General features: G+C 43.0%; 1 protein-coding gene across 1 annotated transcript in view; it reads left to right on the top strand.

Moving 5' to 3' along the window:
- MED12L (mediator complex subunit 12L) overlaps positions 1 to 15714 on the top strand; it is a 322191-nt gene that overhangs the window by 40140 nt on the left and 266337 nt on the right. The window contains exons 4-5 of the mRNA XM_081137804.1: positions 1749 to 1940; positions 6301 to 6460. Of these exons, the coding sequence (XP_080993930.1) occupies positions 1749 to 1940; positions 6301 to 6460 (352 nt within the window). The remainder of the gene's footprint in view (positions 1 to 1748; positions 1941 to 6300; positions 6461 to 15714) is intronic.

The raw sequence follows: 15714 nt of genomic DNA, 5'->3' as shown, positions 1-15714 counted from the left end.
AACAATTTGGCCGGTGTGGCTCAGTTGGCTGAGTGTCCGAAGGCCATCTGGGTGCTTGCAGGAGGCCGCCTATCGATGTTTTTCTCTCCCACTCTCTCACCATCTCCCTTCCTCTCTCTCTCAAATCAACAAAAACATTAAAAAATAAACAATTTGTTATTATTAGCTGTTTGTTTTCAAACAACTGGTTTTTGCTACACTTCTGCATTTTATTCTGTTTGGCAATTATGCAAATATTTGCTTAAAAAAACCACTGAGGTGGTTTTTTTAAAAAAGTAAAGCTTATACCTTTTCCCCCCAGTTACTCTAGTTTTTATTACCATTTTACATAAACACACCAAAAACAGACTTCCTTTTATTGTACATTAATCACAAGGATCAAAGAATTAAAATTCACATTAAAAAAATCGTGCAGTCCCAGCTCTTTGCCCTGGTAGAGGAACTTGGCTAATTGCTTACACCTGTTTCAAGCTGTAGACTAATTGTTTGACTCATGAGCATTAACTAAGACAGTGATTCTTACTTTGCTTCATCAGAGTAGGTACTTTATTTTAATCATGGTTGCCACTGTCTGCTAATCTTATTGGAGGTATTTATTAGCAACTATTACTAATAAACTTGCATCATATTATTAAAGAATTCCCAGGGAATGAAATGTGATGCTTTGATAGGATTCTTGGAAATTCCAACAGGTTTTTTGCGTATTTATTTAATTTTTAATATTACTTCATCTCCTTTTTGTTGTCTTTCTCCTTCCTTGTCCTAGTTTAATTTGGTTGATGTGAAAATGTTACACGAATCCCAGGAGCTCCCTTGGCTGCTTTGCTCCATTCAGAGCAGGTGACAGGAGCTTTCTCTTGAAACACTTGTACTCATGGAATTGGCAGCCCAATCAAAAATGTTGAATAGTTAATTTAATTGACTCTTGCAATTTTCCATTTAAATAAATTAAATTTCTCTAGACTCTCTTTTTAAAAGCACTGAGTGTAAATACAGAGTTTGCTTTCCAAAAATACACGCTATTAAGATGAAACAAGAAAAAGAATGATTGCATGTGATTGATTACTAGGCTTTCTACGAAGCCCCGCTCGGGAAGAAGATTCTCTCCAATGGGTGTGTAGCATGAAGAAGCAAAGTACAGCGGGGGATTAAAGCAGAACCCTTCTCTTGACATTTATTCAGGATGTAATTAATTTCATCTTACCAGAGGTTTTCAAAGGCTCTTCTCTCTTGAACTACTTGTCAATAGGAGCAAAGGTGTGGTAGTTTTTGCATATGTTAGTATAAGGAAATCAAGACTCTTAAACTACCACTTTATTTTCTGATAGGCTGTTTGAAGATTTTCAATTAAAATGATACAAATAAAATACTAATATACATTATTAACATCCTTTTTTTGTGTGGAGTTTCCTCAAAAAATTAGAAATGGAACTATCATTGGACTCAGTGATCCCACTTCTAGGAATATATCCTAAGAAACCTGAAACACCAATCAGAATGAATATGTGCACTCCTGTGTTAATAGTGCAATGTACAACAGCCAAGATCTGGAAACAGCCCAAGTGCCCATCAGTAGATGAGTGGATTAAAAAAGCTGTGGGACAGTCACACCATGGAATACTACGCAGCTGTAAAGAGGAAGGATCTCTTACCCTTTGAGACAGCATGGAGGGACCTAGAAAGTACTATGCTAAGTGAAATTAACATACTTATTTTCTTTTAACTTTTTCTCTTTTTTGTTTTCTCAGATTGGAGCTTATTTTAGCAGCATATTAGCTGAGAAACTAAAGCTTAACACTTTCCAGGACACCGGAAAGAAGAAGCCACAAGTTAATGCTAAAGATAATTACTGGCTGGTTACTGCTCGATCGCAGAGTGCAATTCATAGTTGGTTCTCTGACTTAGCAGGAAATAAACCACTTGCTATTTTGGCAAAAAAGGTATTAAGTTTTTCTTACATTGTTTTAATTGTGGTCTTACAGAAATGAAGATGTTTGAGATAATCTTCAAGTATATATTTCTTTCCCCCAATTCTCTCCAAAACTCAAAGCCTCAGTGGCAGGTGTACTGCACCAGGTGCGTGCTGCATGTATGCTATTTTGTTCTTTATTTTGATGACCTGTGTTGCCAAGGACATCCCTAGACCTAAACATCCACACAGGGAGCAGTTCAGGTGGACTTTAGGTAGACAAGGTTTTTAAATCAAAAACAGGCAGTAAGATGATGTTTCTATTACATTTTCAGCTTTCTTAGCCCAGGATGTTCATAGTGTGTGATGTAGGAATCCTGGCTTTGTTACTTCCTTGCCTTGGAAAGTAACCATCCACATGCTTTAAGCGAAGTCTCCTTTCTAACACATGGTATATAGATAGTGATAGTGATTTTGTATGTGCTTGAAAAGCTTCTTTGAAAAAGTTTTAGAGCAAAATCGGCAGGTTTACAGATAGCTCCTAGCTTTTTGGGCGGCTGGTGGGAGGAGGGAGGGTTCTTTCAAAATCTTGCCTTGGTCCTTTCAATCCAGTGGGAAACAATACACAGATTCAACAATCTTAACACTATAAACTGTGTTTTGAAATGTAGATGAGAGCTAGAAACCCCATTAGTCTTGCTCTCTGGCTTCTTGCACACCTTTCAAGTAATCCGGCAGGTCTTTCTCATCTCCCCTGAACCCTTTAGTTTTAGGGGTGCCCGTCTTCTGTTCCTGATAGTAAGTTTTCATCATCTGGCTTGGCGCAGGCCCAGTTCAGAGGAGAGCTCCTTTGTGTATCTGCTTGTTTGGTTTCTAAAGCAGCTCTTTGGAAAGAGTACCCATAGCTCCCATTGCCCTTATTTTGCCTGAGAGTCAGCATTCTGTTGCCTTCCGTGGATTTCAGTGGTTAAAGGCAGTTAAGTCCTTGAAAAGCACAACAGTCAGCACTACCACCTCTTGCTCCTCAGGTAGTGCCTGTCTCCACACAGCCTGAACCGTGCAGCGTCTCTTTTCCAGCGGTGAGCATGTCCACGTGGGCCCACTGTGGCCTATGAAGGGTATCCGGAGGCCAGACAAGTTAGAGGGGATCCTTCGGTATTCACTGACTTTCTAACCATAGTCCATACCCTCTGTGTCTGTCAGTACCTCCAACTCCCACGTGGCCAGCCTGACAGTTTTCCTTTTAGGTTTTCCTTTTTAAAAGCCTTTGGAATGCATTTTGTGGCATTTCCCGGAAGGACGTACTGGTGAGAAATTGAGGCCCTTGCTTTAGGGGTGCAGTGGTCCCATCTCTCAGGAGGGAGGTGAATTACAGTGCAGTGTATTAGCCAATGTTCTTCTCTCTTTATTAGGAGCTGCCTCTGGCCAAGTCAGGTGTTCCTCAGGTAAGCCCTGACGTTAATTTTTTGCGAAGTTAAAGATGTTTTCTTTATAAGACCATTGAATGTACCTTGAAGTATTCATTTCTTGGGCATTTCAGAAGTTTGTCCCCCTCTTCAGCATATCATCTTCTTGAGACAGCAAAATCTCTTTCTGAACTGGTAAAAGATTATATTCTCTGCATGCTCTTCATATTAGAAAGTTTAAGTAATTCCTTAATTTCTGGCATTTATCTGAGATGGCTTAATGCAGAAGACTTTCATTTTCCTGCTGAGATCCCGAGCCATCTTCCCACTCTGAGAGGTCAGAATAGTTGCCTGTATGGGATGGGTCAGGTTTCTGGGCCTGGGTTTGTTTCTATGACGCTGCACAGCACTCCAAGTATGTAGCCACGGAGAGCGGAATAGTGGCCTGTGACAGGCTTTTTAACTCAGTCATGGTCAAGGCTGGATTTGGAAAAGGAGACTTCTGGTCCTAGGGATATCCTTCTGGCTCTTGCACAGTTCACTGGTTATCACGTGCTCACTTCAGGTGATGGAGCAGTGTGGGCTGTGGGGTTTCCTCTGGCCTGTACCACTGCTTAGTGAGTAGTCGATACTGATGGTAACGTGCATCTGAGGGGAAAGGTGATGCGAGGGTGGAAAACCATCAAACGCTAGGTGTCTTAGTTTTCCTTTGGTACTTACATGCAGCTCTAGCTTGACTCAGACACCAAACAGCTGCCAAGGATTGCCTAGGTTCAGCTACAAGTTCAAGTCAGACGGTTTCTTTGCTCAAAATAGAATCCATCACTGTATAGAAGTCATACATCATTCAGGGTAAATGTATTTTCCTTTCTGAGTTGGCCCAAACTATAAATTTGACAAAACCATCAATGTGTGTCTTTTCCTTAATTAAATAACTTTCTTCACATATGTTCTTCTGCATTCTAAAGCCCTTGATTTGAATCGACCATTTCTTAGGGCTCTGCCATAGGAGCAATGAGCTAAGCTAGAGGTTTGCCTTCTGTTGTTAACATAAGACCTGTGGCTCAGTTTTGTTTGCTATTTCATCTAAACATTTCACATGTTCAAAATGTTTTTTGTCTCCTCCTGTCAACTGCTGTTCAAAAGAGCTCCTTTAGGCATCTATAAAAAGTACTATTAGTGTTTCCTTGGCGATGCTAACTTGACTTTCTGCATTTGCCTATTTTTTAGGCTGTGGTTTTATGATCTTTGGTATGTCTGATTAAGAGGCAGCCTGACCTTGGCAGTGGAAATTTAACTCGCTGACACCAAACTGTGTGTTCCGAGTGAGAAGGAACCACTCAGGTCTTGAACCGAATAAATGATAATAAACCCGAGCCTTGTGCTCCCTGAAAGATGTGCCTTGTAAGCTACATTTTCAAGAACTTATCTTGTTAAAATGTATTGCTGTGGTCTGCAGAAAGGAAGCCTTAGAGTTTTGCCCTGTGATCTTCAGCTCCCTTTCAGTGAGGTTTGGACTCATAGTTGCCTCTGTCCTGGGGGTATGTTCTCAAGTCGGCACCCAAGGCAGGAACTACACATGATCAGAAGTCTATTTAGTGGCCCATAAGACTCAGTATGTGGACACACTGTGCTTTCCTTCAGTGTTGGAGCAGCTTGATATTTCTTTGGTAAGATCCAGGTGATTTCAAGTGAAATCAGGTGACATCGCTTTGTTTTATAAAAAATAGTTATCTTTTATTTCTGGGATCACACTTTGTACCAAATGTGTGGATAGCCAAATTTATAACATACATATGACGCGAATATCCACTGACTGAATGGGGATTTGGTTAGCAGAAAAATGCTATGCTATATGAAGCAGTTAGCTGGTTTGAAGCCTTGATTTCCAACACAAAATCAAACAAGAGTGTGGGGCAGAGACACCAAGGCTCTCAATGTCCATGCTTGTGGTGTTAGGATCCTCTTAGGAGGGGGTAAAGTTCATGGCTTCGAAACACTTTGGCTGGCATGGAGAAATCTTTGGAACTGGCAGCAAAACAAAAATTGTTATAATTTTGATATATGTAATTCTTTGCTTTACCCTTCTAACTTAGGTAGACATTATTGCATTCATAAATGAAGAGCCTGGCAAGGATGGGTTTAACCAAACAGGCTGGTGCCAGGAATGGAGAGAGGCACTGGTCCCTCCTGTGGGAGGGTGCCTGCCTCTCTCATGTTGCTGCTTCAGTCCTGCTGCGCACAGCCAGCAAGCCTTTGTCCATTCCTACTCTAGGTTCAGAAATTGAATAGACTGTATATAGATGAGCCAGCTGGTCTTGGGATATTTATGAGGAATTCTAAGAGTGGATTAATTCCTCCAAACCATGTGGTGGTACATGGGGATACTAATTTGCTAAATAGTACCTTTGTGGTCCGGAGGAAACTGCCCCCAGTGCCTACTTTATGTCATCCAATTAATTACCCAGCTGTTTCCAGCTCAGTGTTTATTAGGCTGATTCACTGTTCCATCATTTTAGCTTCTATTTTAAATTTTGGGCTAAAGGCACTTTAAGAAGCTTTGTGCAAATTGTTAATTCTTATGAAATGGTACAGTCAGAAAGCTTTATATAAAAAAGTGTTCTTGGATAAAATGTAGAGTGGCAACAGTTTTTCGCTTGACCTGTTTGTTCTAATTTCAAGATAAACTCGGAAGACTGTCGTAAAATTATTTTTTCTATTTTGTTGATACGATGAGTTGCTTTCATCATCTGGTAATTTGTTTTTGTAAGTAAGAAAGCACAGCTGATAAAATTGTGTTGCCAATGTGCTAAACATAGTTTTGGTTATTTTTCCTTAGTGAAAATTTGCTTAAAATCCATTAAGGATATACTTTTAAAAAAAGGATATACTTTTTTATAACCAGAAGGAACTAAATAGTCTCTTTTCTGTTGCCTAACAGTGAACACAGTATGTGATTATTACAAATATGTTATTTCTTTTCAGGTTCCCATCCTTAGTAAAAAAGAGGATGTTTTTGCATATTTAGCTAAATACTCAGTGCCAATGGTTCGAGCAACGTGGCTGATCAAGATGACTTGTGCCTATTACTCTGCGTTTTCTGAAGCTAAAATGAAGAAACGCCAGGCTGCCGATCCCAACCTGGGTGAGTGTGAGTCGGGGCGCTGCGCTGCCTGCTGGCTCCGCTCCGTGCACGGCCGCCGGCGGAGCCCCGAGAGTTCGCTCACCGTGTGCGCGGAGGGCAGCCCCAGGGTCCTCATTCCATCGCGGGCTCTCTGCCTGTCCTCAACTGGCCCTGCGTCTGAACACTTCGCCGCCCTCTTTATAACGCTGTAGTAAGTTCTTACTCCAGTGAGGATGAGCACCCAGATTCTTGCTGTGGCGCCGAGGCCGTCCGTGGCTTGCCCCCGCTTCCCAAGATGCCCCGGCCAGGCCGCGGTCCTTGGGTCCTCCCTCCTGCCGTGCTCCTCCTGTCTCAGGGCGTCGTGCTCTCTTCCCTGCCCTTGGGTTGCGCTCAGGGTATCCGGCCGCCCCCGCCTCTTCACTGAGGCTTCGGCCCAAACGCCATTTCCGGGGCGGGTTTTCTGCGGACTCTGAGCTAAAGAGCACTTCCGCTCCTGCTTCCGGTCCTCCCTGCCACGGCCTCACGTGTGGTTACTCCAATCACAGCCCATTTCACCGTGGGAAACTGTCTTTAGAAATTTTGCGTCTGCCCTTCCACGCACGCACGCCGCACGCACGCACGCCCGCCCGCCCGCCGGCTCGGGGCAGGTACCGCTGAATGAACTGAGGGGAGGGCGTCTTTGGTCGGAGCCTTCACTCTTCGGCGCCTACACCGGCCCCCCTGCGGTGGTGCTGACGCAGCTTTCTAAAGGTTGGACACTCGCTTCGACATGTGCACAGGGAAGCGTGTATGAAGGTGCCCATTTAGAAGTTAGCTTTGCAAATAATTCCCTATGAGGTGAAAACACGCTTCCGCTTGTGTCAGGCGGCCCCAGCCGCGGAGTCCGGGAGCAGGGGCAGGAGGCAGGGCCCTGGGCCAGCGAGGTGCGCGGCGAAGTGGCTGTAAAAGCATGAAAACGAATCCAAAACCAAACAGAAAATGCATCTTATGGCCGTCACTTTTGAGTTCAGCGTATCTCGTGTGTGTGAAAACAAACAAGCAGAGCTGAACTGCACTTACAAACCCTTCCCGCGTGTGTGTGCAAGTGTCAGGGGAACAGCTGGGAGGAAATAAGCCACTCCGCGGCTGTCTGTGAGTGTTGTTTTCACAGTCTTTAGCTACCTCTGCATTTCTGAGTTAAATTTGTTTCATCAGCTTATTATTTCATCATTAGCTGATTATTTTATTGGGGGAAACAGAAGAAATGAGGACTCTTTATTACTAAAGTAATGCATTCTCACAGTATTTTCAAGTGGTGCTGAAGTACATAGAGTGTTCAAGTTTCTCCCTTTCTGTGCTGTCCCTGAACTTTCCTTCGTTCATTGTGGGTGTGTGTACACATCACACAAGCACATGCATGCAGTTCTCATCTGCATCTCTGTATCTGCACCTCACTTATTAATGCTCCTCCCCAGAACCTGCGTATCTGGTGACTCACCAGCCACCTCTACTTTGATGACTAACAGGCATCCTAAGCCTAATGTATATCAGATCAAAGTCTTGACCTCCCACTATCCCTACCCTTGTTCCTTCCACCAGCTCCTCCTTAGAAATGCACATGTCGTCTCCAGGGGGATAAAGGTAAGAGCCGTATCTTTCAAAACACCGCCTTCAGTCCCTCAACAATCCTGTCTGCTTTACTTTCAAAACATCATCAGAATCTGGCCACATAGTCCTCCTGCTGCTGCCACTCTGGCCCCAGCCCCACCACCACCTTTGCCTGTGCTATTGCTGCCTCCAGCTGATCTTGTTTTCATTCTTCTCTAATGACACTTTTCTATTTTGTAGCTAAGGCATAGATGATGCCGTACGCGGAGTCCTCTCATGGCTCCCTGTCTCACTTAGATGTGTACGTCAGCCAATACCCGCGGCCTACACTCATATTGCCACCTCTGGGCCTTGACCTGTGGCCACCTCTCCCCCTCCCTCCCACAGGTGCCCACTTGGCCTGCCCCCTGCCCGCACTGTATCAGCTCTGATGGCACTCCCTAAAAGAAGCCTTCTCAGACCTCACTACCTCCCTGCCACTTCTTGCCCTGCTTCCTTTTCGTCATAGCTCTTAATACCACCTCATGTTATATTTTAATTTAATTTAGGCTCACTTATCTCCACTGCCTCCCAGCTATAATGTTTTCCCATGAGAAAAGTCAGAGTGGTTGAGTGCTGGATCTCTTAGGACAGCATCTGGCATGCAGAAGGTGCTCAGTAATTTTTAAGATAAATAAATGCTTAAGCATTTATGTGTCTATGTATCTGTTTTTCCCCATTTCTCCTAATTCATAATCCTGGAAACTTCCAACATCACCAGCTACAATGGAGAAGCCTACTTCCTCCTTTCTGTTTTTGTTTTTTTTAACTTATTTGTGTCAATGTTTTCCTTGATGCTTAATCTGATTTTAACTGTCACAGAAAGGCAAAAAAGGGTGATCATGAAGGAATGATTCTGCCAAATGAAACATAGAACAATTTTAGGACAAATAAAAGTTTGATAGACCCTCTTATTTACAAAGAACGTGTACTTAGGGTTTTTAGGAATCCCAGATAAAAGTGTATCACCAGGACCATATTACTTCCTCTACCAAATAAAAGGAGGGAAGCCCAACTCCAGTTTCTCATTAAGAGCATCATGGACTTTTTGTTAGATTCAGTACATTTTCTTACCAGTGTAACCTGTTGGTTTTTTGGTGGGATTATTTTCTACCCCGACAAAGCTAAAATTTCTGTTATTTGCACATCCACATGGGTGGTTGATTAGGTTCACCCACTAGCTGCATTCCCCCCCCCCCCATAAGCCATGTAACATCATTCTGGTTTTTGACTCAGTTTATTTACAAAATTTTACAGTTCATGGGACTTTATGGTTATTCATGTGTAACAAGTGTGAATTTTAAATCCATGAAGGTCAAGTGCCTACTACACAGTTTCTCATGGTAGAGTATAAAGGGTTTGACCTAAAAATGTTTAAGGCTAAAACTAAAACTATTTTTAAAAATGCATGAATTTTAGGCATTCAACCCTGGCCTCCCAGGTCTAGCATCTGAAAAAGAGCTTTGGGCCTTACTCGTCCCAGGGATTTCAAGCAGAGTCCTCGATCTGTCCGGACATCAGTCCTCTTAACCTTGACCAACAATCCATGTTGCCTTTAATTGTCATGTCTTTTTAGTCTTTTAACATCCAGAGCAGTTCTTCAGCCTTTCTTTTTCTTGATCTTGAGATTTTCGAAGGGGCCAGGCCAGTTCTGTAGATCGTCCCTTGGTTTGCACTCTTCCAGCTCCCCGTGATTGAATCAGGTAATCACTTTTGCTGGTATGCCAGGACTCCGGGCTGTGCGTGTCCCAGTTCATCAAATCACATTGTCTCCAAGCTGGTGGGATACTTTGATCATTTGGGGAAGGTGGTGCCTCCCAGATTTCTCCACTGCAAAGTTACTATTTTATGATCTATAATTAATAAGTAATTGGACTATGTAGGTATCCAATTTACCTCTATTCTGACATGAGTTTCTTATTTATTTTTTGTATTTTTATTGATTTCAGAGAGAGGAAAGGAGAGGGAGAGAGAGAGATAGAAACATCAATGATGAGAGAGCCATTGATCAGCTGCAGCCCGCAACCTGGGCATGTGCCCTGACCGGGAATTGAACGCTGATCTCCTGGATCCCAGGTCGACACTCAACCGCTGAGCCACGCCCGGCCGGGCTGACATGAGTTTTTTAAATGCAAATGTAACATACTATCTATATTCTATGAAAAGAGCACATGTTTTCAACCTGGTCTTGTTTTACTGTCAGCCTGCCATACCTGGTAATCTCACACTTTGTACTTTGTCTTTGGCACCTTCTTCAGCTTCTCTAAGCAGATTATACATACATGTGGAAGCATTTGGCTGTGGAGACATAGCCATAATATAGCAGGTTTCACACTCCACAGGAGCCGTACAGCCAGGCATGCGCACACATATATATGTGTTGAATTGGATTAGGTTGCACACATTTCAGAAGATTAACTTGCAGTAATAGGCTCTGTGTTCTTGCTTTGATAGAGAAAAGACTCATTCAGCACATTTGGGGCGAGATTGACTATCAGGTGTCACCCTTTGCTTTGGTTGATTTTATGACTGGCTTGTCTTGATGGTGGTTCTTAGGATTTGTAAAGTTTTTTTTTTAGTAGACATGCTTTTATTCCTTTGTAATAGACACATATGTTTCATTTGCAGTTCCCACATTCAAAGTAGAACAGTGCTATGAAATGGCACCGCTGTTTGATTTTACTGAAGAGAGTTTTCCCTGAAGTTTGGTGGGCGCACAGAGACAAGGGAGCAAGCCTGGTGTATAAATTCTTTAAACAGCAACACAGAGAGCCTCACTACCCTTCTGAGAGGGTTGCAGATTAAATGGGTGCTGCCTGGGAGCTTGCAGCCAGCACCGACACACCCAGTAGTGTACACCCAAAAGTGAGAGGAGAAGGGGCCCTGGGCTTATAACTGAGGTTTTATGTGTAACTTCAAGGAGGGTAAAGGAATATTTGACTTGGATAAATTCTAACATCAGAGCAGCGATTCTAAAATAGAAGTGAATTAGGGAAGCTTGGAGGAAGAGGTGGTAATTTTTCGTCCTTATGAGACAGAGAATAAAATAGAGAATAGGTAATAGGTAGATATGATGCTTAGAAAATGCTGTCACATAGGCAAGTATTGCACACTCGAGGGAAAGCGCACCACGCATAATGCATAGTTAGTTTCAGATATTTTTTAGAGTTGAATGATGTTCAGTTTTTAATTGAACAAGGATGCTTAGCTGTCTTAAATGTTTTGAACTCAACAGAGAAAAGCATTTAAAATGGTCTAGCAAATGTTAAAAATAAAAAGGGAAAACTTACATAGTTACATGATTAAAGAAGGTCTGAATAGATCAGGAAATATGTCTTTAGAGTAAATAACACAGAGCTTTGTACATTTATTTGTAGGACTTTCCCCTGTGAGGATCTTATTGTTACCGAGCCAACGAATAACAATTCCGGTATTTATCCCGTTCTTGCTGTCTCTGTAACAGCGCTTCTGGAGTGGTCACAGAACCACCTCTCCGAAGTCAGTGGGTTGCTCCCTAAAGCCTTAGGTTGACTCAGCTCCTGGTCGCGCTGTGGACATGGTCTTGGTTACTTGAGGGAGCTTTTTAGCCTTTGGGATCCTTCATCCCCTTGCTGTTGGACCCCAAGGCTGATCCCCTGTCAGCTTGTGTGGGAAGAATCGCCTCTCACCAGCTCTCCCGGACACAGGTGCACGGTGACACATGTTCCCTGTTCCATCAGTGGTGTCTGCTGGGTTCTGGTATATTCAGCTCATTTCCTGATTTATCCTTCAGGTGCTCTGTGGGAGAGATGCTTTATCCCATTTCACAGAGGAGGGCGCTGAAGAGTGGATGCTGCCTGGAACCCTCTGTGCACATGTCCGTCCAGGCCCTGAAGCCCATTGACACTGCTGGTCCGGGGATGGAGGGGGAATACAATGTAGTCTCCCTTCCTTCTCTAGTATTTGGATGCTTGCATAGATGCCCCAGGGCAACAGTGAAATGAATGAAGTGTGGAAGGAAGCCCAGGGGGATCCATAGAGGCAGTGACATTTGAGTAGTTTGAAAGGCATTTCCCAGGAGGACAGAGTTGGGGGTGTCGTGCTAGGAGAAGCATTTCTGGCAGAAGAGAAATAGGGTCATCAGATAGTTTGACTAGGATGGAACTGCCAGGATTTTATTTTTTTCCGCTCGGGCATTGGGTTACCAGTGGGCGGCGATGAAAGGCTGTTTGCTGGTATGGGATATGTGAGTTCTGTCTGCTGGGAGCGTGGAAGGGCATTTTGTAACAGTTCTTACAATACTCTCTCAGTTTCTTGTCTGTAAAATGGGGATGAATGGCAACACCTTTTAAGGATGAAATGAGTCAATACTACTTCTGTGTTTAGAACTCTGCCTGGCATACCGTAAATGGCCAGTAAATGTGGACTATGAATAGTATGCAGAGCTGCCACTGGGACTACTGTCATTACCAGCCAGCATTTGTAATAATTTTGTGCATCATGCTGGGAAATTTGTAGACATGATCTGTAATCAGTATAGGAACCTTGCAGTGTCGACTTCATTATTTTCGTAGTGTGTATGAGAGACTTCCGTGAGGTCACTTGCTGTCACAGATGGAGGTAGACTCACTAGAGGGCGTTTGCTCTCTCCTCCATGCAGTGATGTGATTGCTGGGGGGGGGGGGTGCATGTTGTGGGTCTGGGCCTGTGGAGGCAAGAAGCATTGCTAGGGAGAAAGCTGCCAGCAGGGAACAGGATGCAGGACTGGGGGCTGTGGGCGGCACTGGAGGGGTCAGAACTCTTGTTCCCATGGGTGCCTTGGGAGGGGGCAGAGATAGCACAGCTCGGGCGCCATAGAAATGAGAGAAAGAAAGATGACATTGTTTGCAAGATGAGCAGCTTGAATTCTGCCTAGAGATTGCTGGGTGTTCCACATGGTGAAAAGTGATGAGGTATTACATGCATGACGTCTCTTTTTGGGGGTACAGATAGATTAGAAGAAGCTTAAAATGCTTCGTGGTTAAACTGCCCAGGGAACAGATCGTTTGTCCTCAGTGACCCTGAGGTGTCGTTGGGCTGGGGTTTGGAGTTGGATGACTGACTTTCCTTGGTTGTCTGTACTCTTGCACCCACTGTCCTTATTGTTCCACTCCTTCCCCACATACAGAGAAGCAGCAGCTTCCTTCTTTCACAGTGGGTAATTAATTTGTGACATGTTCACTGTGCAAAAGTACCCCCCGCTAAACACATAATTGACAGTCTGGTGTCTTACCTGAGCCCACCAGCTTACTTTCGGTTTGGGTCCTTGGAGACACTGCATGCTAACTCTTCTGATTGCAGGCACCAGCTTCTAGTTTCAAGTCAAGATTACCTCCACATTTTCAGTGTCCCTTGTATCTCAGTTGTCATAAAAGAGAGATCTGCCTTGCTATGAAAACAACCCTGGAGATTGGACAGAGTGCTTGTGTGAGTGTAATTTAAATTTGTGCTTTACGTAGGCATGGAGAATAGGTTTTCATTGAGGAGGGAACCTACTGGTAAAGACCATTCTCCAATACAAGGAACGGGCCTGTGGGGTAAGAGTTTGGCAGCTGCAACCATCCTGTTCCTCCGCAGTCCTTCACCTAACAGTTTGAGCATCCATCAAACCACACCTGAAACTTATTTTATGGGGGATAGATATTGGCATTCATCTGTAAAAATAGGCTTTCTCTTATCAACTGTGATAAATCATAATTCTTTCTTTAAAAAAGGCAGAGTAAATGCTAAATTATTTTCCTTTAATTACCAATTTTCAAAGTGAGAATTGTTATAATTGCACCTTTACTGTTGAAAAATGAGTTTCTCAATTTTTAAAAAATTTCTCTTTGGTCATTGTTATGGGCTTGTGGATTTTTATTGGTTTAGTGTTTTACATCCAGTTACAATCATTGTTCTTTGTAGGTTTCACATTGTACCGAAGTTGGCCAATAGAAGAGTCTTCAAGCTCTTTTGTATCCTTTCGATATGACACCCTTTGCTTAGAGCACCTTACTGCTTTGGGTGCAGAAAGAGAGCCCATGCCCAGGCTCACCTTGTACTGTTTCTGCCACAGATCCTCCATCAACCATTTCTCTGAGGAACCCTGTTTCTTTCTAGTGTTCAGAAAGCAAGATCTGAATGCCGAAGGTGCCACTGCTGTTAGGACGTGGTGGCAGCCAGGCCCTGTCTGTGGATGGTAGAGACACAGGACTGCATGTGTGTGAACATATTTGAGAGTTTACGTTCCTATTTTTATTCAATTTTATGTTTATCTCATGTCTATTGCATGAACAACCCAATGATTGTTACAAACATATACTAGCTTCACAATTAAAATCTGCTACAATCTTCTGTTGGGAAGACAAGACAGGAATTTGGAATATGTAATAATGGCCGAATATTCCATCATCTTCCATACAGGGAACCAATAGATAATGCTTAAAACCAAGAAGTAGGACTGTAAGCATGTCATTTAGAGAGAAAGAGGTAAACAGAAGACACAAGGGAAGAGAGTTAAAGGAATCTTGTTTGGAGAGTGGGAAGGGAGGGGTTTATGACAATGGGCTGCTGTTTCCACAGTATACGGACTCTAAGACTGTGCAGGCCTAACTTCGATATAAACAAAAAGTTAACTGAAACCTAATCTCTGCCTCCAGTTATCACTATTGCTGTTGATACCTTTTCTGGAAGACATCTTGCTTTAAAATGTGTGCTATGAAAAAGATTTGCAGGAAGTTCAGGGGATGCACTACGATTTCAGTTATTCTTGGGTAATATTACAAGCACTTACTTTTCACTAAGCTGAGTACTTCTTTGGAACTTAACAAAAACAAAGTAAATATGCTTTGTAAAAACTGGAAGAATTAATATTTTTACATGTGTGTAGCTGTTCTGTTCATTGACTATGTAAAATTTTCTGATTTACAGAGACTTAAAAAATTGTTGTAAAAACCATAGGTTTATCATCTTAACCACTTTAAGTGTACAGTATAGTGCGTTACCTCTGTTGTGCACCTTGTTGTACAGGAGATCTGTAGACCTTTTTCATCTTGCAAAACTGAAAGCTGTGCCCACTGAATATCCCCCTTTCCCTGCCCCCAGGCCCTGGTGGCCTCTGTTGGGCTTTCCTAATTTACAGAAATTTTTAAAGGTTCTAACCAAGTATAATATGCTTCCCTGTAACTCCGCACCCCTCGTTGCTCACTGTGGAAACATTTCAGCTGTTTTCCAAAGTAGAAATGGTATGGCCCCTTTTCCATGTTAGAATGCTGGGGTGTGGTGATGGTGGTGTGTGTATCTATGATCACTTAAAATTTGATGAAATCAAAGGTAATGTCTGGCTAGGATTGCTTTTGAATTTTTTAGAGAAATGCATTCAGAGAACATACTGTATTTCACATGAATCTGGAGTGATTTTGTGTAAAAAGGTTTCGTGAGCTCCTGTGCATTGGGGTAGATGCCGTGAAGAATTTTAACTGAAGGGAGACTATGCTCTCTGTCTTTAACGGGTACCATTTTTGGTGGAAATGCACACCCAGAACAGAAGGTAACAGTCAGTACATAATTATCCATAGTTATTTGAGAAATGATGGCAAGACTGGAAAACTTAGGGAATGTTTCTGAAGGAGGAAAATATGAGGTGGGCCTTA

This window comes from Miniopterus schreibersii (assembly GCF_964146895.1).
Source record: "Miniopterus schreibersii genome assembly, chromosome: 5".
In the NCBI taxonomy this organism is placed as follows: Eukaryota; Metazoa; Chordata; class Mammalia; order Chiroptera; family Miniopteridae; genus Miniopterus; species Miniopterus schreibersii.
This window is presented reverse-complemented; position numbering and strand designations above follow the sequence as displayed.